Source organism: Elaeis guineensis, chromosome 1 (assembly GCF_000442705.2).
Source record: "Elaeis guineensis isolate ETL-2024a chromosome 1, EG11, whole genome shotgun sequence".
NCBI classification, from domain to species: domain Eukaryota; kingdom Viridiplantae; phylum Streptophyta; class Magnoliopsida; order Arecales; family Arecaceae; genus Elaeis; species Elaeis guineensis.
In genome coordinates this window covers 182,133,144-182,159,380 of record NC_025993.2, presented here as the reverse complement: position 1 = coordinate 182,159,380, position 26,237 = coordinate 182,133,144, and the positions used below count along the sequence as shown (strand labels likewise).

Here is a 26,237-nt window from a genome sequence, read left to right as displayed (position 1 = left end):
ATTTATCTATCTTTGACATTCACTATCTTTAAAATCAGAGATTTGGAAAACACATTCAATGCTAAGGGCGACAGAATTAATTGGTGGCGGTGCTGGAATTAATTGATGGTGGCGATGGCAATGACATTAGCATTGAGGGGGCTAGTATCTATGCAAACAAGAAGAAGAATGCAATGGTTTTGGAAGCAGAAATTTTTAAGAGTTGTTATTTTGGAAAATATCAACTTCTAAAAGGACACAGTTTATATGCGACCGCCATTGGTGCTGCTTTTATATTTTCAGAAATATATAGAGATAAAAATTGTATGGTTATTATCTGTCTGGATTCATTTTTGTATTTGAATCAATCCGAATGTGGATATTAATTCGAAAATTCAACTAATATCCACGTCCATATCCATATTCCTCAAATAAAAATAAATATAGATATGAATAGATAATTATCCGAATATCCGAATTTATATATGTAATACTATATAATTTTATATAGTACTTATTAATTTTTAAGAAAATATATAATCCTATAAATATGTTATTTGCTTGATTTATCATTTATTTAATAATATCTTTGATTCTATAGTCATAATTTTTAATTATCTAAATAATATCTGTAATTATTTTATATTTTTAATATCCAAATTGTATCTGTATCTATTTAAAATAAATACGAATATCAATTTTTATATCCGAATAATATTCGTATCTATATTTATATTCGTTACATAAAATAAATATGGATATGATGGTTTTCAATCCGTATCCGATTCGATTTTAGCCCTAGAAATAGGAATTAAAAAGGAAAATATAAAGGGTCCATAATATATTAAATCATTTGCCCATGTTCCATGAATAAGATTTAAAATAAATGATAAAATTCATTCAAACATCGAGCAAAAAAATCAGAGAAAATAAATCTAGCACGCATTGGTAGATACGAAGCATTTAGTTAGACGGTTTATTCTGGTTTCTAGTTGGATATGATCATGCATGTTATCATAGTCTCTAATGTCCAACAATTTAGCGCATGTGAGTTGGGATTAATCTAAATGGTCATAGCTTTTGATCCATTAATAGTTATAGATTGCGTGTTTAATTTTTGAATGATGTATCATCACATATTTAGATTGGTTTTCTTTAACAAGAATCTAATTGGATCAAGTTGGTCATACCAGAAGGGTGGAACAGCTGGTGCATGCGACGACAGACCATTGTATGGGACTTGCCGATCATGTGGAATGGACTTGCCGGTCTTTATGACGAGCAATATCAAAGAAAGGCATATTGGGCCAGCTTGTTAAGATGGCCTTCACCCCACCCCCCCCGCCCCCCCTCCGCCGCGAAAAAAAAAAAAAAATCGAGTGAAGGGGATACATTTTATATTTTTTTAAAAAACTATATATTCATATTTTTATCAGGGTGATTGTGAGATATTGGATATAGTATTTATTTAAAAATTTGTGATTTATTTATTTTGTTTTTCAGGCAATGCATTTTTAGTCCAAGCCTATGAAAAGGGTCTATTTACAAAATACGAACCACAAAATTAAATGGGTTCGGACAAAGTAAAATGAGTTAGTGGGTACGCTATACACACACACACACACACCACCAAAAGAGTTCTTTTCGGGTCATTTTACTCTGGCGTTAACCGGGGAATTGAACCTGGATCATTTGGGTGGAAGGAAAGATTCGTTTCACTATTATCAACATTCTTTGAATTACTGACTCACTAATTAGCCATTACTTGTGGCTTTTTTTTCTAGATATCAGTAATCAAAAAATAGCAATAGATTTGAGGCCTCATAGTCATCAATTAAGACTTTTTGGTTTCTTGAAAATTATTAATTTGTGCTTCATGTAAATTTTCAAAATGTGCTTACTTTCCATTGAGAGAGAAAAACCGAAATGAAAATGGTCCGACCTAGTAATGCGATCTTGATCTATTGGCAATTGGAGTGTATGGCCTTGGCCGGTCATTGAATTGCAACTTGACTAACAACAATGTAATGTACATTTTTTGCAGGAGTGGTGCGTGCCACAGGGAGTACCAATGCAGCGGGCCAGGTGCTATTCGACGGGGAGGATCCATTGGGCTCGTCTGTTAACCGGTGAGGAGGCTCAATCTTTTCGGGGCACTTTCTACATCTACATGAATGAGAAATTCTTTGTGCACCACATGTGGTGCGCGAACGTGCGCACTATATACGGTGAAATTTTTTTTTTTTTTTTTTTTTTTCATGCGCTGCCCCGCTCTGCATTATTGGGCCCACCATTAGATTAGCGTTTTGGGCTTCGACAGTAACGTAGGGCCACTCAGTTAAGCCATTCAAATGGCAGACAGCTATACGTACGATGTTATGATGTCCCTAAGAAAATGTGAGACGCTTCCTTATCTGCACAATATTGACGTAAGCATCAAATGAAATTCCCTATAGACCACAGGCATACCACAATTATTTATTATGATAATATACGGGCAATATTATTAAGGCAACAGTGAACACAACATTCCTCCAAAGATAAAATAATCCGAAGCACCTCTAGCGTAAGCTGCTAACTAGAGGATAAGGTGGATCGAGGAGGAGAATATAAGATAACCCAATCCCCACTACACCCTTAATTATTCCAACCAAAGACAAACTAGAGAAAATACCAAACCGAGCCAAACTCTTATTCGAAGCGTACCATGCATATATACTTGGGCATGTAAGGCTCACTCTTTAAAGTTCATCGTGGTCACGGTCGGGATCAGGTTTAGTGTGATGATGAACATCAAGACCACGATTTTTGCGAGGCAAGATGCTACGTAAAGAGGGCCAATTGGGAAGGATTTTCTTCACGCCACCAATGATGTAGTCATCTGTGGTGGCGGGAGCAAAGTTGATGAGGGCGTAGGAATCTCCTTTGAATAGGTACGCCTCATTATACCTGTGCGAAGCAAACGCTGCATCGATTCCACTCTCAAAGATGGTGTTTTTCAAACTAGGAAAGCCTTGAGTGATGAGACGGATGGCGATGAGGTGGGAATCAGAACCATAGTTTATGAGAGCATACTGGTTGCCTTTGAAGAGGTAAGCTTCATAACTTGTCGTTGACTCAAACGCGGCGTCTACGCCGCTTTCGAACACCGTCCTTTTGAAGAAGGGGAACATCGCGGCGATGGTCATCGGGCCTTTGATTATCTTGTCATCTGTGGTGCCCGGTGCGTAGTTTATGTGCGCACAGAGATTCGCAGAGAAGATGAACGCTTCATCCCCATAATGAGACCCAAAGGCACAGTCTATTCCATGTTCTCCAAAGGCTGTGTCTGTGAGGGATGGATACCCGTCGCAGATAAGAAGCGGTCCATTCACCACCCTGTCGTCTGTCGTGCCCGGAGCATAGTTCACCAGCACATACTCGTTCTTCATGAATAGATAGGCTTCATTTTTATGAGACGAACGGAATGCAGCATTTATGTAGCTCTCAAAGTCAGCCACGTCGCCAGCATACCAATCGGTGGGGCCATCAGAGTCGATGGACACCTCTCGTTTCTCTCGCGGAGCCTGAGGTCGGTAAATGCTGATGATTAGATTCGCCCTCGTACCATTTTCACCCTGGTAATCAAATATTGGCCTCCGAATGTTGAGCAACCTTGATGGATGCGATTGCGGATTGAAGTACCCATTTACTCTAATTCTGTTATCTACTCTCGCCGCTCTTGTAAACCTGCATGCATCGCACAAGCCAGTGTCGTAACGCAAGGTCTCAATTTTCACTTTGCAATATATATATATATATATATATATATATATATATATATTAAACTTATCTAAACAAACAAAAAAAAAATCCTGTAGTCAATTAAATTAGATTGGATACACGAAGAAATATTGAAGTTCGATCTGATGTGTGGGGTCACCTCCCGTCACGTGTAAGCCTGAAGAGTTGGGCAGACCGAATGTATTGGGGGGCGATGCCAGCAACAAAGGTGACCTCCTCTTGGGAACGGAATCCATAACGATCACCAAGAGTCTCCGCAACCCAAATGCCACCGGGAGCATATATCTCATATCGATATACTTCTCTCGGTGGATCCCCGGGCTGGAGGCTAGGATGCCAAGTGCTGCTAAGCGTGGTGCTAACGAAGGCATGGGTGGCGGGCCGCCTGGAATCAAGAGGCCTACCGCCATGATGGATGTAATGATCCAGATTGTAATAGACCTCGTCCGGAGTGTCTTCTTGACGCCTTGCTTGGAATCCATTCTGAAAGACCTCCTGATAGGGGGTAAGATCCCAGCGAAAGACATGGCGGACGATGTCTTCTTCTCTGCTGCTGCTTCTGTACTCGATGTCAGGCAGAGGGGGAGTTGCAAGACGGCAATTGAAGTAGTAAACAGTTTCTACCAAAAATTGAGCTGCACGCTCGTCGGTTTCATTGACAGGTTGAGGGAAGTTTGCTGCACATCCTCTCCATAGTGAATTTGGCGTGATCGACATTTTCTTCTCTCACCTGTAAATTGATCTAAACGTGATATATATCATTGCCGACATCAATCCTTTTCAGTTGAATCAATGAAATTGCGCTCATTATTCATGCATGCATGGCAACAAACATCGATCCTCAAAAAAACCCGAGTGTTATTATACGGATCATGCATGGCAAAACTCATACAAGGTGATCAGTTTAATTAAGACACAAATAGCTATATAGGTACCTGCACTGCATATTTTTTTCTAGGAATTAATCATTCAAATTACTAGGATAACACGAAAGCAAAAACAAACATAATGGCAAATCCATCTAGAGATTAAGAGATCATCAGAAATTACTAGCCAGCACAACGAAAACCTTAACACAGGCTGAGCGCATGTTCCCAGAAAGCCCCTATTAATAATTCAGAACATAAACTAATTAATACCAGAATCTCAGAAACGTTAGCAGGCTCCAACCCCCCCCCCCCCCCTTTTTCTCTACCACAAGAACAGAGACTCTTGTTCACCAGAACTGCATATCACCATTTATTAGATATTGTACCTACCTAGTGTTTGGTCAAACATCATGCGAAAACCATGCTATGATCTTGCATGCATATCCAATTAATTATCCACACGATAAAACTTCAACCCAAAGTCAACACAGGAGCTTAAAACTAACATCAACATGAGACAACACTATTATTTTTGACTTTAGGCAATGATTGCGTAAGCAATAGCTAAAAAATCATTATCAAAACTATTAGACAATAATTTTGGACCTTCAAGCAATATTTCTCGCCTGTTGCCTAAAATTATTTTTGTTACAGTATACAGAAATATAAAACTGCATCACCTTAATCGGAATAAAATCCAACAAACTAAACTGTGATGACCGATGAAAAGAGATCGCCTGTGGGATGGAATCGGAAAGATTGAGACTTGTCTTGACACGATGAGGAAACCTGAGGGACGAGGGGGGGTATATATAGTGGTTAAGCCTTAGCCACAAGCCACATGGATGTCGCAAGACAAAGTTATCGAGGACCAGGATATCAACATGCATGCAGAAACATGTGGAGAGGGAGAGAGAATGAGAAAGTGGAAACGGAAGAGACAAAGTGAGAAATGTGTGAAATAAATGAGAGATTTGATTTGGAGAGTGGAAGAAATAAAAAATTGAATTCTAATTTTGAATTCTTCGTTCATTGAACCACGAAAGTGAAGTATCACGAGGCCGAAGGTACCAAAAATGTCCCAAAAGAGGTCTACAAATTGGGTCCCTGGAATAGGATTGCAGTTTGTCGATTCTCATATTGCTCTTGTCGTCTATCTGAACGGGTTGGTGGATGGGCTGTTGGGCAGAGAGAGAGAGGTTGGAAGGTCAGGGAAGACAGCGCAGAGAGAAGATCAGAGAGACGAAAGTGGGGGATTCGGTGGAGGGGAAAATCGTGCAATCAGGAATTAGTGAAATACAAGGGATAATGTGGCGTGTAATCCACCATGGGATTTGGCGTGGTCCGTTGGATCTGGTCCAAGCAATAATCGGACTAGTCTTTCAAAAAATTCCAAAATATTGTCTATTTTTATGGTTTGTTTTACATATTATTGTTATTGTTGTCTATTTTTCTTGATTGAAGTAGTAGGGTTACTGATGTTGTTATTATTAGGATAAGCTTGATTTCTTTGCTTTGTGCAAGCTAAGGCATCAAGAATCTTGACACCTCCATTCATCAAAATTATTACGTTGTACTCCAGCAGAAACACCAGCATTATTTCTGTACTTATATTAGATTTTTTGAAAATAAGAAGATAATTATTGGTGGTACCAATGATACATAACAACACGAGGTGACCCAGATAGACTACAATCAATTGATATCCAAATCCACATGAACTAGGCGTCTGCCGAGAAGAAGCTGGTTTTATTTAAAATCATAAATTTTTGTAATCTTTGTAAACATATTATATGGGTGTGGGATGTGTGTAATGATGTTATAATTAGTTAGGCTAAATATTGTACGAGCTGAGCTATGATACCTTTGATCAGAAAAGGATCCGAAGAAACCAATGGAACCAACTAGATGCTGATTCCAAAGCAGACTAAGCTAGAAACACTTGATCTAGGGGTCGCAATTTGCTCCGACCCATTGAGTATCCGATCCAACCCAATTTGATTGGGATAGATTTTACCTGATCCAATTAAAAAACGGAATGGATATAGATTTTAGAAAAAATATTCGAAGTGAGTATAGATCAGGTACGAATAATAGTATGTCCCACCCCGAACCTAACCTAATATATATGTATGTATGTATATATGTATATATGTACGTATGTATGTATGATGTGTGTATGGATGTATATGCAACCCAAAACCCTAGCCATCTAAGCTTTCTTCTGTATTCGGCCGCTCTACCACCCTTAAGCTTCCATGTGACTACTTCAAGCCTCCCACCTGATTAGGACTATTGGAGGTGGAAAAAATAGAGAAAAATTGGATGAAAATACTCCCTCTAAGCTTCCCGATTCGGCTACTCCAAGCCTCCCATCCGATTGAGACTTCTGAAGATGAAAAAAATAGAAAAAAAACTGAGAAAAAACAAAGGAAATGTCAAGGAAAACTAAGAAAAAGTAGAAAAAATGGAGAGGTAAGACCTTTTCCCACGTAGATTATCATTTTTTTTTGCTTCTTTTTTTCTTTTCATTTCTTTGTCTAACTTTGGAGATCTGTGGGAAAGGAGAGCACCTATGGGATATGGAGAGATCGGAGGGGTTTCTTGAATCCCGATGGGATTTAATCCCTATTCGGCCACTCCAAGCCTCCCATCCGATTGGGATCATTAAAGATGGAAATATAGGAAAAACTCAAAGAAAATAAAAAAAAAATCAAGAAAAATAAAGGAAAAATAAAAAAAATTGAGAGATAAGTCCTAGATTGTCATTTTTTTTTCTTTTTACTTCCTTTTCTTTTCCTTTATCTTTTTCAAAGACCTATGGGAAAGGAGAGCACTTAGAGAGATTATTTAAAGGGGTTTTCGAGATTCCTATTAATTGGATTTTTTTTTCTTCAAGTATACGGGATTTTGTTTGAATTGTGGCAGTGTGAGCTGGGTTGCTTGAGGTTTTGGGAGCTTAATCTTGGTAGAAGTATAATATTTTGTAGGGTTGAGAATTTTTGATCAAAGGAATTTTTATTTAGTTACAAAATTTTTAGGCTCTGTTTCACTATAATTTTTTTAAAAAAACTATATAAAAATTTTAGATATATCCAATTTGATCCGACTCGATCCGTCCTTGGAGCCCTATCCGATCCGACCCGAGATGGGTATGGGTCAGGCATGGGTATAAATTTTTTTCGAATGTGGCGGGTATGGATATCAGTCGACCAAACCCATACTCGATCTGTTGCCACCTTTAACTTGACCTTTCTATATCCCTGGAGCATTGTAATGCAACTTCTCCCAAAAAAAAAAAAACCATGGAACAAATAAAAATAAAATGAAGCAAATGTTCACACCGAATCCAATCTCCATCAAGTGTCACGACATACAGAGGATGACTTGATGAGCATTGCAGCAAAAATGTGAACATAGAAGCTTGCATGTGCTAGTAGCAAGATAAATAACTTATCTGAAAATCTCTTTTTTTTAGATAAATATTTTTTAGACAATATTTAGAAAAAAATAATTTATCCATATTCTTTTATACATTGAAAAATAGCTCCAAAATCTATTATCCATATTTTTTTACATTACTACTTTTCTGAATAAGTTATTAAAATCTATTCATATTTCATATAATACTCTTTATTATATAAATATAGCTATTATATATATTATAATTTATATTTATCATACATAATTTAATATATCATAATATATTATATAATATAAACATATTTTTTATTTTAGTACAATTTTATATGTTATACTATACTATATAATATAATATATATTGTATTATCTGATATTATTATATATTATATAATAAAAAATTATCTTAAAATAATAGAATCATTATAATAAAATAATAATGTATTAAGTTAGTATGATAACATATTATTATATGATAATAAATATTATTTTATATTTTATTATATAATATATATGTATTAGATTATATTATATATAACATAATAGTATTAAATATAATATAATATTATCTTCAAATAATATATTATATTCTAGTATATATTATATCATTATTATATTATTATATGGTTAGAGATATTTTAAGAATAAAATAAGAAGCTTATTTTTTTATTGATGAAAAAATGACTTACCACCTCCTAAGTGAGTTAAAGTTTCTTCCATTGTATAGATAAATGCTATATGTAGAAAAATAGCTTATTTACCTAGAAAAGTATAAGAACATGAATAAGTTAGTTAATGAAATAGTTGACCAACTTTTTCATAATATTTTTCTATCAAAGAAAAGAACCTAAAGATTAGTAGAAAACCACGCCCCCATTATAGAGATTCCCTTTGGGAAGAAGGAGATGGAGATGTGACATCAAAGGTTTGTAGAAACCACACCCCCATTATTGAGATTGTATTTGAATTTCTGGAGACATGCGCACAGCAGCGAGAAATACGTATAGTTTTATAGAAATATAAAAAAAATTAGATAGAATTAGCCTATAATAAATTTAATGAATTTGTGAGGATCCATATAGATATGTATCTAATCTTAAATTAGTTATTCATTGAAAATATCTTACATATTTATATAAAATAAAAAAACTGAAATAATATTTTTTGACTAATTTTTGTAGATGAGATTATAGATTATGATAAATAGTATCAGAATCAATCTAGTTCATTATCTATATGAAATAAAGGATATTATGGCATGGGTTCTTAATTAGATTATCTCTTATGCATTAAAATTTTGAATCCAATCTCCATCAAAACGATCGATAGAGGATGACTTGACAAGTAGTGCACCAAGAATGTGAACATTGGAGCTTATGTGTGCTAGTAGTATCCTTTTTAGGGGGCATTTGGTATGAGGTGATCCACCCAACATCAAAGATGATGATAGAGGTGATGAGATCACTATATTTGGTTGCATCATGATGATCTTACGTGACAGTAATTTTAAATCATCCATACTCCTTAAATCATCATTAAATACGGTGATAGAAAATCTACTCTTAAGGATAGATATCTAACATCACTCCATCACAGTGATCTTATATTAAAATATATTAATCAAAATATCTTTGTAATCGAGAGATTTTTTAGAAGAGAAAATCTATTTTTTTTTTATGACGATATTTTTTTGTGTGCGTAAGTGATATTCTTTATGTACACTGGGGTGGGTAGTTGGGGTGCCATCTCCACGAAAGAAAAGAAAATCCATTCTTTTTCGCTATAATAATAAAAAAGAAAAAAAATCTATTTACTATTTTTGAAATTTTTTCTGCCTCAACCCTAACTCTCAAAGCTTTATTGAGAGGATGACTTGAAGCAGTGATTTCGATTCCTCAATCCAATAATAGTAATCTAAGACTTTCTTTTTTTTTTCCATCTCTCTTTTGTCATTTTTTTCTTTCTATCTGAGATATGTTAGGGGCATTTTTGGTATTATATGATCAGTAATATTAGATTCTTTAGCATACCAAATAAATTACTTGTACATATCCAAGGATCTTTATTTAATGCACTTTGGCCAATCAAATATAGTAATCTTAGATCACTAGGGATCAGACTATCTCAGGATTTAGATCACTAGTAATCTTAGATTACCATGCTCATTTCAATTGGATCACCAAATGCCCCCTTAGTGGAAAGAAAAAGACAAAGCTATCTCATTAAAGGTTTGTAGGAAACCATACCTTCATTATTGAGGTTCCTTTTGGAAAGAAGGAGATGAAGATGTGGCGCTAAATGTTTGTAGAAACCACATCCCTATTATTGAGGTAGTTTTTGTATTTCCAAAGGCAAGTGAGCAGCATTAAGAAACATGTACAGTTCTGTAAAAATAATAAAAAAATTATTGGATAGAATTAGTCAAAAATAAATAAAATAGATTTGTGAGTATCCATATAGATATGTGTCTAATCTTACATTAGTTATTCACTGAAAATAACTTATATATTTATATAAAGTTAAACAATTTAAATAGTATTCTTCGATTATTTTCTCTGAATGAGATCATATATTATGATAAATAATATCAGAGTTAATGCAACTCATAGCATATATGAATTAGAGTATACTGTAATATATATAGGTTCTTAATTAGATTATCTTTATGCATAAGAATTTTGGATCCAATTTCCATCAAGTGTCACGACAGATAGAGGAAGATTTGATGGGCATTTCATTGAGAACGTGAACATAGGAGCTAGCGTGTGCTAGAAGTACTCTCTTTTGTGGGCATAGAAGAAGACGAAGATGTGGCATTAATGGTTTGTAGAAAACCACACCTGAGGTTCCTTCTGGGAAGGAGACGAAGATGCCATACTAAAGGTTTGTAGAAATCACACCCCCATTATTGAGATTTCTTTTGGATTTCTAGAAGCGTGTGTGTAGCATCGAGAAACACGTGCGGTGTTGTAAAAATAAAAAAAATATTAGATAGAATTAGCCAACAATAAATATGATGAATTTGTGAGTATCCATATAGAAATGTATTTAATCTTACATTGATTATTTATTAAAAATATATTATATATTTATATAGAACTAAAAAATCTAAATAATAAATTTTAACTAGTTTTTTTAAATGAGATCATAGGTTGCGACAAATAATATCAGAGCCAATCCAATCTATAGTCTATATAGATTATGGGACACTATAACATGAGTTCATTAGAACTGATCACGGACTAATCATGGTATTTATAAATAGAATTACATAGATTTGGATTCTTAGTCTGGCAAAGATATCAATACTTAAATTGAAGAGTATACGAGGACTGTGCACATATATATTTAGTCTCCCCTTAGTTATTCATTGAAAATATTATGAATATTTATAGAGGGCCAAAGAATTCAAATAATATCTCTTAGCTAATCTTTTTGGATAAAATTTTAGATTGCGACAAGACTAAGTCCATAAAATAATGATTAAGTGTATTGAGATAGTTGTAGCTACTATGATAATTTTTTCATTAGCTTGATAAAAAAATCTTATTAAAAACTTGACTTATATATTGTCACATCTTTGTTTATGCTATCAAGTGGGCTCTCATTATATTTTATCTTTTTTTTTCATTTTTGTGTACATATTTTGCTCTTGGTTGATGAACTCTTCCTCCATGTAACATCTTTTCATTAACTCAATGAAACTAGATGTGCCCCATCACCCTTTTTTTTTAGATAAATTACATAAACATCTTCTCAATTTTAGTTCAACTTTATTTATACCTTTTTGATTTTAAAAAATATCAAACTAGACCTCCAAATTTTAAAGATATTCTAAAGCGGTCCTCTCATTTATCTTCAATAAAAATTGTGATATCATGTAACCATCACATGATATTACCATTTTATAAAATACCTAAACTATCTTGTAATCCCTATCTCCTCCCTCCTTTTTGATTACTCCCCTCCTCCTCCGTCACCAACATTCCTCCTTCCTCCTCCATCCTCTCCTTCCTCTTCAACCCCTTCTTCTCCTTGTTGTTCTCCTCCTTCATGCCCATCCATGAGCCCTCTCCTTCATGGTGGCTCTTTTCATCTCTATCCATTCTTTGTTGGCAATCTCTTCTTCTTTCTTCTTTTTTTCCTCATGCACTTCTCTATCTCATCCTCTTTCCCAAAGTCTGTCATAAGCCCTCAACCACCATAGTGATTTTCTCCATCTCTATCTATTTCTTACTAATGACTCTTCTTTCTCCCCCTCTCTTTCTTCCTTATCTGTTGCTTCTCCACATGCTCCTCCTACAAAGAATCTTTGTTCTTTGGCATCAGTTTGCATATGTGAGAGGCTGACGATGACATCCCCGTTAGCTTATGATGGCTTGCTTTAACCCTGATTTTCCATCCAACAAAACCCTGCCGATACGATTATGCCACATTACCACCATCATGATGGCCCTATTTTTTTTTTTTTTTCAGTTGGACCCTACCTTTGTCCTTCCATGTGAGGGCGGCAACAATGAGGTAGGCATCACTGTCTATTTCCAATGCACCTATTATTTTCCTTCGCTTCAGTTTTAGTTTGGTACAATATGAATCATTATCAACATGATAAACAAAAATACTCTACCCCACCAAAAAAAAAAAAAAATGCAGCTCTTATAACTTTATTAACAGAAAAGGACAAGATATGACTTTATTAACAAAATTTTCTATGCTTTATAGTAGGTGACACTCTCCAGTTGGTGGGCGGAGGGGCCACGATATGCGGTATTCCTGTCTCGCCTTTATAATCTCTATCCTACGCATGCCAGCCAAAGATTCCTTCTTCACTATAGCCAACATGAGAAAAAAAAATTCTTATTAAATACTTTGCTTCTCCAATATTACGCCTTTGTTTTTGTTATCATGTGGGCTCCCGTTATGTTTTAATCTCAACTCTTTCTCCATGTAACTTCTTCTCGTTAACTCAATCAACTGTGGATGGTTCTCCCCCTCCTTATTTTTTTCTCAAAATAAAGTATGAAATTACAAACATGTTGGGACCTGATGTCTAACTCATCCTTTTTTTTGTCCTTTTTTTTCTCTAAACGTAGTTTTGACATCGGACTCCTAAGCTGTTGGTCCCATCTCCCTACCAAGTTCTGATATTAGTTTTAGCTTTCTACTTTATTGAAATAAAAATAATACATTCCAGTTGTATAAAAAATTGTTTGATAGTGGGAAGGCTATGCTGGTCTAGTTCCCACTAGAACTGAAAATTAAAAAAGAAGCAGTCTATTGGGTTTAGACAAAAAAGTAATAAGTATCCCGCCTGCTATGACAAAAACCTTTAATAATAGAAGGTATGAATTGATATGTTGAATCACGCCTGCCGTAGCACAAAAACTCGCAAAAGAAGTGACATAAAAACAAAGATAATAATCGATGTAGGATGGGTGGCTTCGATTTGTGGTTTAAATGGGCTTGAGAGCGCTGATGTTCTAAACTGATGTAGGATCGATGTTGTCATTTTGTATTGGAATCCAGGGACCAGCAGTTGTAATGGGAGGCCTTATTGGGCTTCATGTTGTCCTTAGGTCTCGAACCCATGTCACCATTGCATTATATCGAGGAAATGCGTCGTGGTATTTCCACCATTTTGCTAAACAAGCAAAAACAGAATTCGTAGATCAATTTCGTGTGAATGAAATTTTAATTTGATGTCTTAGCGGCATAAAGAACCAAGTACATGCTTCTTCGACCAGCTTTAACCAATACGCTTAGATGCAAAATCACTTCCCAAAAGTAAGATGTTTGTTCGCTGAAACACTCAGGCTGCTGGTGTTCCAAATTAAATACAGTACTCTATGGGGCTTTGCTGTAACCAACTATTTTCCCTTTTGTGCATAAGGTTTTGATTAAGAATTAGTTACTTTTCAACTTGGAGCATCAGTATCTTCTTCCATCTGCCGGTGAAGAGCGACATTACGAGGAAAGTCGTAATGAAAGCTGGTTTGTTATACCCCGAATCCAACACCCGGGTCAGATATGTGATGGCCGCACACTCATTAGAGCAAGTCCTAAAGAATATACAAGGCCAAAATAAATCATTACAACCTTAACATCCATAACAATTAATTTCAACAATAATTCGTAAAACCTTACGTAATTACAAATTAAATTTTTTTAATCCTCTGATCAGATACTATGACACTCTATCTATACATCTGCTCATCCGTAATCCAAACCATAGCCAATCATGAGCATCCTGTATCTTTGAGAAGAAAAAGAAAGATGAAGAGGTGTGAGCTTTACAGCCCAGTAAGAATTTTCATATCACACTAATATAATAATATAACATGAAAATAAGAATAAACAATAAAACATAAAATTTCATGTTTAATATCTGAAATAATTCAAACATCTATAAATTATCTGTCTTGTTAAAAGAGATGCATCATCATATATTAATGGGTGAAATACTTTTGTTCAACTATTGTTTCATGTCTTATATTTCATTTCTCTTTTCATAATCACATGATTTTTAACTTTTTCTTTCTAGCTCTGGACTAACCAAGTCTATACCTCAATCATCATTCGAATCAATGTCCACTTAAAAGCCTTTCAAGGCTGTCCCAGGATGATCTCCTGACCGGCTGTCCCACGTACGAAAGTCCGTGAGAGGCTGTCTCAGGCATAAGCTCCTGATGGACTGTTTCAGGCATGAGCTCCTGACCGGCTGATCCACCAATAAACCAGTGGGGGCTGTTCCAGGCATAAGCTCCTGGCGGGCTGTCCTAGGCATAAATTCTTGGCTAGCTGTTCTACATGACAAGGCTAGTCCATACCATATATCTTTTTCTTTTCATTTAATCATTATGTGTTGATTTCATCAAATCAATTCCGACTTACATTATGATTAATTCAGATATGTCATATTCATATAATCATGCCATCAATCTCTGATACATATATATTGACATAACATACTCATGCTTAAAATCAAATAACAATATTTAAGACATAATAAATTCATCGATCTCAAATCTGACGATGCAAAATCAATAATACAAGACCAACAGTAAAATCGCATATATATAATGATGATTATGTACAGGGATTCTTACCTTTATCGGTGACTGATCCAAATATAGAAATCAATGTTCTTTTTTGATTTATAAATTTCTCTAACAAGATATTCCACTTGACATCTTACGATAATCATATCTCTTCATGACCCTGATCAAATATAAAAATTATATATGTAAAAATTATCCGATAATCGATCTTAATAACACAAATCTAGGATCTCTCCTAGAATTAACCAAAATTAAGATTCGTCTAAGTATCTGGACCTTCCATTGGTCCACAAGACTTTTAGAGAGAGAAAATTCATGAAGAGAGAGAAAATTCTAGAGAGAAAGTTTTAGAGAGAGAAAGTGGAGAGAGAATCTTCGTATCCTTCAAATGAGGTAGTCATGGTCGAGATCATTAGAGGTCCTATCAGGGTGACTTAAATACCACGATTTTTGCGAGGCAAGATGCTACGTAAAGAGGGCCAATTGGGAAGGATTTTCCTCACGCCACCAATGATCAGTCTTGTGCGAAGCAAACGCTGCTCCGATTCCACTTCCAAAGGTGGTGTTTTTCATTTTTATGAGACGAACGGAATGCGCGCAGCATTTATGTAGCTCTCAAAGTTCGCCGCATCGCCAGCATACCGATCAGTGGGGTCAGAGTCCGTGGACACTTGTCGTTTCTCTCGCTGAGGTTTGTAAATCCTCATCTCTAGAGGCGCCCTCCTACCTTTTTCATCCAAAGTAATCAAATACCAGCCTCCGAATGTTGAGAAACCTTGGTGGATGCGATTGTGGATTGTAGTACCCATTTACTCTTATTACGTTATTTACTCTCACCCGTCTCGTATGCCTGCATGCACCGCACAAATGTCGTAACGTAAGCCCTCAATTTTCACTTTGCAGCATATGAATCTATTATCTCACTAATGTATGAAACTTATCTAAACAAAACAATTTGTAGTCAATTAAATTGGATATACAAAGAAATATTGAAGTTCGATCTGATGTATGGGATCACCTCCCGTCACGTTAGGACTGGCAAAATATGACTCGGTCTGTCAATCCAATCTGTGTTCGATCCACCATAAATAGATTTGAGTTTAGGCTAAATGAAGTTGAGTCATAAACGGATCGATCCGTTTAATCCGTTTAATAATTAGATCAGATTTAAATTTTAGATATTTGATCCGTTGAATCCGTTTAATATTCAGATCGGGTTGAGTCAGATAATCCATTTAACTTGTTTAACCTATTTCTGACCCATTTAATCTGATTTGTTTAATCTGTTTAACCTATTTAAGATCCGTTTAACCTGCTTAAAACCTATTTAATCTGATTCTGACCTATTTAATCCTATCTATTTAACATGTTTAATCTATTTAATCAGTTTAATCTGTTTAATAAACGGGTTAAACGAATCAGATTGGATTATCTGTTTAATAAATAGGTCGAGTTCAAATTTAGATTTTTGATTCGTTTAATAAATAGATCGAATTTGGATTGATGACTTTCTGATTCGATCCGTTTATAATCCGATCCAATCCGAATGCCACCCATCCGTCACGTGTAAGCCTAAAGAGTTAGGCAGATCGAATGTATTGGGGCGATGCAGAGGTGACCTCGTCTTCGGAACGGTATCCGTAACGATCACCAAGAGTCTCAGCAACCCAAATGCCACCGGGAGCATATGTCTCGTATCGATATACTTCCCTATCTGGAGCCCCAGGGTGGAGGGTAGGATGCCAAGTGCTGCAAAGCGTGGTGCTAACGAAGGCATGGGTAGCCGGCCGCCTGGAATCAAGAGGCCTACCGCCATGATGGACGTCGGGATCCAGATTGAAATAGCCTCGTCGGGAGTGCCTTGTTGACGACTTGCTTGGAATCCATTCTGAAAGACCTGCTGATAGGGGGTAAGATCCCAGCGAAAGACATGGCGGACGATGTCTTCTTCTCCACTGCTGCTTCTGTACTGGACGTCAGGCAGAGGGTGATCTCCAATACGGCAATTAAAGTAGTAAACAGTTTCTACCATAGATTGAGCTGCAAGCTCGTCCTCTTCATTGACAGGTTGAGGGAAGTTTGCTGCGCACATCCTCTCCATGGTGAATTTGGCGGGATCGACATTTTAATCTCTCCCATTTGAATTAATTTAAACGTGATATCATTGCCAACGTTCATTTTCATTTGAAAGAATGAATGAATGGCAACAAACATCGATCACCAAAAACCCGAGTGTTTTTACTGATCATGGCAAAATCATACAAGGTCAGTTTAAGACACAAATAGCTAGATACCTGCACTGCATATTTTTTTTTGGAACTAATCATTCATATTACTGGGATAACACAAAAGCAAAGCAAACATATTTGCAAATCCAACTAGAGATAATTAAGAGATTTTTAGGAATCTCAAAAACATGAGCAGGCCCCAACACACACCCCCCCCCCCCCCCTTCCCCCCCCCCCCACCCCCACTCTTTTTTTAAGCACAATAACATGACTCTTGTTCACTCCAATTGCATATCACCATATGTATAAGATATTGCACCTAATGTTTGGTCGAACATCACACGAAATCCGTGCTATGATCTTCCATATCCAGTTTATTATCAACATGATAAAACTTCAACCCAGAGTCAAAACAGGAGCTTAAAACTAACATCAACACGAGACAAAAACATAACACTACATCACCTTAATCGGAATAAAACCCATCAATTAAACTTTGATAATCAATGAAAGGAGAGTCTTGTGGGACTAGAATCGGCAGATCAAGACTTTGTCTTGACACGATGAGGAAACCTGAGGGACGAGGGGGGCGGGTATAAACAGTGGTTAAGTCTTATCCACAAACCACGTACGTGGACGTCTCAAGATAAGGTTTTCGGGACCGGGATATCAACATGCATGCAGAAGGAAATGTGTAAAACGTGTGGCGAGGGAGAGAGAATGAGAAAGTGGAAATGGGAGACGCAAAATGAGAAATGTGTAAAATAAATGAGAGATTTGACGGGCTGAAGGTACAGAAAAGTCCACAAAAGATGTGTGCAAATTGGGTCCCTAGATCAGCACTTCTCATATTCCTCTAGACGTATATGATATCTCTGAACGGGGTGGTGGATGCCGCTGTTGGGCAGAGAGAGAGAGAGGCTTCGAGGTCAGGGAAGACGGCGGAGGGAGAAGAAAGAGACAAGAGAGAGTGTGGGATTGGGTGGAGGGGAAAAACCGGGCAATCGGGACTTTGCGACAAACAAGGGGGAATGTAGCGTGTTATCCACCGTGGGATTTGGCGTTATCCATTGGTTCTGGCCCGAGTGATAATTACGCCAGTCTTCAAGCCCTGGTGGCCGGGGACTTGTGGCGGCGATGCACGCACGCCAATAAAGCCTGGTCCTCCTAAAATTTTCCTAATCAGGTTATCTCCAAAATTAGAATTTTGAATCAACCTCCGTCAAGTGTCACGGCAGATGGAGGACCACTTGACGAGCATTGCACCAAGAATGCAATCGTAGGGGCTTGCGTGTGCTCAGTGTTTTTCCTTTCGGCGGAAAGAATAAGACGCATTAAATGTTTGTGGGGAACCATATCTCCATTATTGAGATTTTTTTTTTTTTGAAAGGAGGAGACGAGAATGTGACATTAAAAATCTCTGCCTTGATTATTGAGATTCCTTTTGGATTTCCAGAGACATCTGCACAGCATCCAAAAAACATATACAATTTTATAAAAATATAAAAAAATATTAAATAGAATTAGTCTGCTGTAGATACCGTGAGCATGTGAGCATCGCTGTGCATGTGTATCTAATCTTATATTAATTATTTATTAAAATATTTTATATATTTATATATAATTAAAAATTAAAATAATATTTTTTAACTAATTTTTTTGAATGAGATCATAGATTGTGATAAATGATATTAGAGTTGATACATCCCATAATTTATATAGACTAGAAGATATTACAGTATAGATTCACTAGGCCTAGTTACGGATTGATCATGATATAGTTATAAATAGATGTGCATGGATTTGAATTCTTAATCTAGTAAAAATGTTAAGATTTAAATTAGAAAGTATATGAAAATCTATGTAGATGTATATTTAGTCTCTTATCGATTATTCATTAAAAATATCTTAAATATTTGTATAGAAAAAAAATTTTATATAATATTTTTCGATTAGTATTTTTAAATAAGATTCTAGGATTTGACAACTAAGGGTCTGTTTGGTATCATTTTTGTTTTTTTTCTAAAAAACAATAAATGTGTTTGGTTGGGAGCATTATTTTCTAATTAATGTAGCATTAAAAAAATACGCTGGATGTTTCCCTAAATGCTAAAAAGTGATTTTAAATTTTAAAATTTTTTTTTCATGCTTAAGATGGGAGGACATCACTGTGGAAATGGCCACCAATCCGGCCAACATATGTATGTGCTGCCTTCACTCCCATATCGACATCATCGAGGGCCTCCCCCGCCACCCCACCGTCGTCTATTGCTCCGAGTGTCTCAGATATCTCCAACCCCCACGCACCTGGTCCCGTCGACCTTGAGTCCAAGGAACTCCTCATCTTCAGCCTCCGCCGCCTCAGCAAGCCTCTCACCCAAGCTCCTCGTCCGGACTGACCCCCACTCCAAGCGCCTCTACCTCAAGCCCCGCATCCGCCGTAAGGTCCTCCACACCGCCATCCTCGAGCAATCCTACCTCATCGACCACACCATCTACCACCATCTCTGCCCCTTGCTCCCGTACCGATCCTGACCTTGACCAATGGCTCACTGCCATCCAACTTCGCCAGCACGTCGCCCACTACTTGAGTGGATGAGTAAATGGAGAGGAGGAGGAGAACAGGGGGAGTAAGAGGAGGGCGGATTTTGTCATATTTTTGGGGAAGAAGATGGAAAGAGAAAAATTTTTTTAAATAGATTTTAAAAAATACAATACAAAAAAATAAAAATAATTTTTGATTTTCTAAAATAGAAAATTAAAAATAAAAAATGATACCAAATGTTACTTAAGTCAATCAAATAATAGTTGAGCAGGTGTATTGAGATAGTTGCAGCTACTGTGATATTTTATTTGTTAGCTTAATGAAAAAATCTTATTAAAAATTTGACTTATGTAATGCCACACCTTTGTTTCTGTTATCAAATGGGCTCCTATTATATTTTACCTCTTTTTTTTTTTGTATATATCTTTTACTCTTCCTTGACTTTTTTTATTAACTCAATAAAATCTAGATGTGCCCCATCGTCCTCCCTTTTTTCTAAATAAATTACAGAAATACCTACTCAACTTTAATCCAATGCTACTTATATCTTCTTAACTTTAAAAAATATCAAACTAATCCATCAAATTTTAAAGATATTTCAAAATGATCATACTGTTTATCTCCATTAAAAAAATTGATGTCATGTGATTATCACATGATATCATCACTTATAAAATATTTAAACTATTTTTGTCCCCATCTCTTTCCTCCTTTTTAATTGCTCTTATCCTTCTTCACTGACGTTTGTCCTCCCTCCTCCTCCTTCCCCATCCTCTCCTTCCTCATCACCCCCTCTCCGCCTTATTATCCTCCTCCTCCACACCCATGCATGAGCCCTTCTCTTTGTGGTGGCTCTCTTTACCTCCATTCATTCCTCGTCAGTAACCCCTTCTTAATTCTTTTCTTTCTAATCTATATCTTTCTGTGTTCCTCTAAGCTTGTTTATGGGCCCTTCGCTGTCATGATGGTTTCTACCATCTCTGTCCATACCTCACTGATGACTCCTTCCCCCTCCTCTCATTCCTCATCTACTTCTTTTCTTCATTCTCTCCCTCCATCAAGTCTACTCATGAGCCATCTCCCTCTATGGCGGTTCCCTCCACCTCCACCGCTTCTTACTGACAATTCCTCCTCTTTTTTTTTTTCCATCTTCTTTTTCTCATCATCATTCTCCTCCTGCAAGCGTATCTATGAGCTCTCTTTTTCCATAATAGCTTCCTCCACCTCCGTCCATTCCTCTCTGGCAATCCAATTTCTTTTCACTTCCTCCTTCTCCTCCTCCAAGTAGCCTATGAGCTCTCTCCTTCTATGGTAGCTCTCTCCATCACTACTCCTTCTTGCCAGCATCACCTCCTTTCCTCTTTCCTTCCTCCTGATCATCTCATTCTCTTTTTTATCACCTTCCTTCTTTACATCTGCCCATGAGTTCTCTCTCTTCGTGGCAGCTCCTTTCTTCTCCATCCCTTTTTTGTCAATGAACCCTCCTTTTCCTTCCTGCTCACCTCTTCACCTCTTCCTCCAATCCTATCCTCTCCTTCTATAGCAACTCCCTCCATCTCCATTCCATCCTTGTCAGCAATATCTTTTATATAAGTGGTGGCATTTTTATTCATTATAAGGATAAGCTATCACTGTTTGTTAGTAAGTGAACGATATGATTATTTTTAAATATTTTAAAATTTTGAAAAACTAGTTGGATACTTTCAAGATCAAAAAGATATAAGTAAAATTAAATTACAATATAGTGAAGGTTTTTATGATTTATTTATTTTTTTATCTGATAGACTGAACCTAATTTTATATCGGGTCCTGAGCTATTGGTTCCATCTTCCTTCTCAGTTCTAATATTTGTTTAGCTTTCCACTTCATTAAAATAAAAATAATACATTCTAGTAGCATAAAAAATTATTTGATTGTGAATACTCTATGCTAGTTTAATTATCACCGGAGCAGAAATAAAAAACTAAAACAATCTATTGGGCTCATGCGCAAAGAATCAAGTATCCCTCCTACCGTAACAAATTAATATTTAAAAAATAAAAAAAATGAACTGATGTAGGATTATTCTTGAAATTATTCTACCATTCTCATTTGAATTAAAAAAATCAAAGATGCATGCAGACGGACCGTCCTCATATGATTTTTAGATTTTTATATTTGCAAAAAAAAAAATACACTCCATATGATTTTTTCTTGAGCTTGTGCTGGAGGATTTTTGTCCGATTAGCATCCATTTCTACGGGGGTGTTTAGTTCGTAATCGAAATCAGAATGGCAATGAGAATCGAAATTATTTGGAATCAAAATCAGAATGATCAAATCCCTTGAATCATTTGGTTCATGATCGAAATCGAAATCGAAATCGAAATTGGAATAAAAAATTAAATCTATAGTGAAGAATTGAGATTAAGTTCTATATAGTTTGAGTTTTATATAGATTGAGCCATTCCTATTTCACTCTAAAATTGAAATCGAAATAAAATTCTTCTCAACTAAATGATTGAAATAAAAATCATCTATTTTGATTTTGATTTCAGATCCCACTTCTCCCAACCAAAACTCTTATATGTGAAAGACTGATCCCGTTGGTTGGCTTACGATGGCTTGCTTTAACCGTGACTTCCCATCTAACTAATCCCAGCCGATACGATTATACGACATCACAATCATCATGATGGCCCTATATTTTAGTTGCTTCTACGTGGGGGCGTGAACAATGAGATATGCATCACTGTCTATTTCCAATACACCTATCGGTTTCCTTCGCTTTAGTTTTAGTTTGATACAATATCGTTGTCAATATGATGAACAAGTATACTCTTATCAATGGGACAAATATTAAGAAAATAAAATTTTTTTTACATCACATCTGATATAAAAAAAAAATATCATTTTATCTGATTGAATTATATAATCATTATTTTTTGATACATATTTAATATTTATAATTTTTTTATTTAAAATTTTGAGTAACAAAAATATCATTCATCTTGTGCAAAAATTTAAACATCCTATGATCATGTTATGATATCCCGTGATCAAATTATTGCTTTCTATATAAGAAATCATAATTTAACCACAAAATATTATAAATAAAAAAATATTTTTTTATTAAAAAATTATAATATTTTTATATAATAAAAATACATCATCTTCTTTATGATTTTTAGAAGAAAAATTATGAGATCCTGTATAAGAATTTATAATTTGATCGAAGGATATCATAATATGGACATAAAATATTATTTTTAAATAAAAAATAATATTATAGATATTAAATATATATTAAAAAATAATAACTATATGATCTAGATGGATTGGTATATATTTTTTTTTATAGTGGATACGGTGTACAAAGAATTTTTCATTAAGAAAATTTCTATGCTACCGGTCGGTGTGCGGTCTTCTGCTCTCACCCAGTCTTCTCTGGTCTGTACGCACATGCGGGGCCCAATCAAATATTCCTTCGCTTTAATAGCTGTAACATGGAAAAAAAAGAAAATCTTATTAAAAACTTTACTTCTATAATCGGGCCTTTGTTTTTGTATCATGTGGACTCCCGCCATATGTTAATTTTCGTTCATGCAACTCTCTCTATGTAACCTCTTCTCGTTAATTCAATCAAATATGGATGGTTCTCCCCCTTCTTATTTCCTTTTTTTCTTCAGGGTAAGAATCCCCTTCTTATTTCTTCACCAAAAATAAAGTATGAAATTACCAACATGTTTGGACCTGATGCCTAACTCATCCTAATTTTTTTTTTCTGACCTGACGAACTATACCCAGTTTCCATATTGGACTTCTAAGCTGTTGGTCCCATCTCCCTTCCAAGTTCTCGTATTAGTTTTAGCTTACTAATTTTTTTAAAATAAAAATAATACATTCTAGTCGTAGAAAAAAATATTTGACTGTGGGAACGCTATGCTAGTCTAGTTACTACTAGAACAGGAAAAACAAAAAAAACAATCTATTGAATCACGCCGGACATTGCACAAAAAATTACAAAGATGATGATAGATGTAGGATGGGTGGTTTCCCTGTGTGGTTCGAATGGGCTTGAGAGTGCTGTTTCTTTTTTTGGAAATGATGTAGGATGGTTGATGTTATTTTTTATGAGACAATCACAGGTCCTCCCAGAACCAATTGAGTTTTTACTAAAGAAAAAAAAAACTGTTTCTCTTTGAATAGTCCTGATTATATTTAAATTTTTTTTATTAATCTATATGAATAAGGATCAAATCTTTATCTAATTAGTAATGAAACCAGAGATCAAATCTCTAAAAATCTGAAATAAATCTTCGCGGAGACTTGGAAGTACAGATCCTCTACTTCGCATACATGCCAGACAATACAAGAAAATGGGATGAACTCCAATCAGACAACCTTTGCAATCCAATAAAATGAGGGAAGAGAAGTGTTGGTGTGACACCTCACACCAGCAAGGAGGAAGCCCAAGATGGGTCCCACACCAAGGGAGGAGGGGCGGTAAAGATGGAGAGAAGACAAGAAAGGAGGGAAGGAGCTTCCTTTTCTCATGCCTCTCTCTCTTCTCTCAATCTGATTTGTTTGCTATACATTCATAGGTAGAGCCTCTATTTATTTATAGATAAATCTTATGATCCAATAAGTATAGGACTCCTAATTCAATTATGCTTTGAATCAGTCCAATACTCATGACAGAAGGACTCCTATATGAGATAGAATTGCCATCACATATGTCAACCATATTGCACCCATTCCCACACCCACATAGGACACCCATAACCAGCAAGATTTCAGGTGCTGGTCAGCCCATAAGAGAGGAGATTTTTAGTGCAAGTAGAATTTCTCATATCTCATCCAAAATGGGTCCGATTCGAATCCAATTCGAAGCTGGTTCGAAATAATTTTGAAACGTTATCAATCTCAAATTCTTTAGAACTTTTGTACCAAGTCTAACTTGAATTTTAGACCCAATTAAGTCTAATTAACTTAGATCTAATCTAAAATTAATTAGCACTTAAATCCAATCTTTCATATGCTCTATGGATCATAGATCAGAAACTGTTCATCCCCGAGATCGAACCTGAACTTCATGTGTAGTGCCAGCTAGGCATAGTCAACTCTTCAATCTTATTTGATCTATAATTTAATTTTCAATCAAGTTAGCTTATATATTCAATTAAGTCAAGTACTTCCAAATTGGAGACATAAACATAGGCTAATACTTTCCTACGGTGTCTGACTTGTGTGTGTGACTTCATAGATTTAAACACTAAGTCGATAGCACATGAATCGATTTCTTTACAAATCGAGATACTATCTAAAAATGATTTTTGACATCCAGAGAGATTGAATTATCATAAAAGAATATTTCAAAATCTATGCACATGGTTACCGCATAATTCATCCTTTTGATCCTGAATGCTCTAGGATGATCTTAGGTTAACTGTCAATCGAGATTGCTTCATCCACATTGTATTTCAACTTTTCAAATCTATCTCATGGATTATTCTAACCAAGGCTTTACTAAATTGAAATACAACGATACATCAGCTCCAATAATCTGGAGGGATCAATCTCATCTTGATCCACATACAGACTTCGTAAGTACTTGACTGTGCCCAATAGCTTTTCGTCACTGTAATAAAAATTCAGATAGTCCGATACTAAAGCACAGTGAGTTACTTGCAAATCACTATGGTGATCTCAGGTCTGAAAGATACTTATACCCATGTGCTTCGCGAGCAGCTCTTGACGGCAAAATGCTCAGCAATTGAGTCACTTGTTCAGTGACGATACACTCCTACATCTCACCTGTATGCCATATCAGTGTCATCACACTCCTTGGTTAAAAGGACAACCAACCCATATGGCACATAATGACCTCCACTTGATAAATATTATCGTCCTGTAATGATGTATGATTTTATCGTAAACATATTTGAGAACTATACGATAAATTTTCTCTTTATCGTACACTGACATAGTTCTAACGACTTTATCACAACATAAAAATTTAAGAAAGATGTAATTTTATAATAAAAAATATTAGAAATAACTTTTATTCATTAATCAATAATTTATATACAAAAAAAATTCAATCGTTACATAATTTATTTTAGAATATAATTTCCAACAACTTTCGCTTGGACTAAAGTCTATCGGAGCAGTATCTCATACCCATCTTTCATTTGAAGTTATCAAACTCTTTGATCCTGAGAGCTTTAATGAAGAGGTTGGCTAGGTTCTTCTTTCCGTCGATCTTCTGAAGCTTGACGTCATCTCGGTTCACGATCTCTTGTTGGGAATAGTGTCCCAAAGCCAATCGTCAGCCTGTTGACGGTTGTGCTCCTTTTTGTATTAGTACATGAATT

The 26,237-nt window shown here is 35.7% G+C and overlaps 1 protein-coding gene and 1 pseudogene across 2 annotated transcripts; both read right to left on the bottom strand.

Annotated features, from left to right (window-relative positions):
* Positions 1 to 2,445: 2,445 nt before the first annotated feature.
* On the bottom strand, positions 2,446 to 5,461 carry LOC105040060 (uncharacterized). Of its 2 annotated transcripts, none has more exons than XM_073250650.1 (3): positions 5,312 to 5,461; positions 3,902 to 4,492; positions 2,446 to 3,708 (listed from the first exon to the last, which is right to left on the bottom strand). In XM_073250650.1, the coding sequence occupies exons 2-3, from the start codon at positions 4,477 to 4,479 to the stop codon at positions 2,721 to 2,723; spliced, it is 1,566 nt and encodes a 521-aa protein (XP_073106751.1). In that variant the 5' UTR covers positions 4,480 to 4,492; positions 5,312 to 5,461; the 3' UTR covers positions 2,446 to 2,720. The 2 variants fall into 2 exon arrangements, with proteins under 2 accessions (XP_073106751.1, XP_073106752.1); XM_073250651.1 differs by having other exon boundaries at positions 3,902 to 4,504; positions 5,312 to 5,424.
* Positions 5,462 to 15,684: 10,223 nt separating this feature from the next.
* LOC140857555 (uncharacterized) lies at positions 15,685 to 17,233 on the bottom strand (annotated as a pseudogene).
* Positions 17,234 to 26,237: the final 9,004 nt, after the last annotated feature.

Bases quoted from the DNA above. Each gene is read 5' to 3' on its own strand.
- LOC105040060 (XM_073250650.1), bottom strand. From the start codon at position 4,479: ATGTCGATCACGCCAAATTCACTATGGAGAGGATGTGCAGCAAACTTC. The intron at 3,709-3,901 runs GTGACCCCACAC...CGATGCATGCAG, and splicing joins AGGCTTACACGTGACGGGAG to GTTTACAAGAGCGGCGAGAG.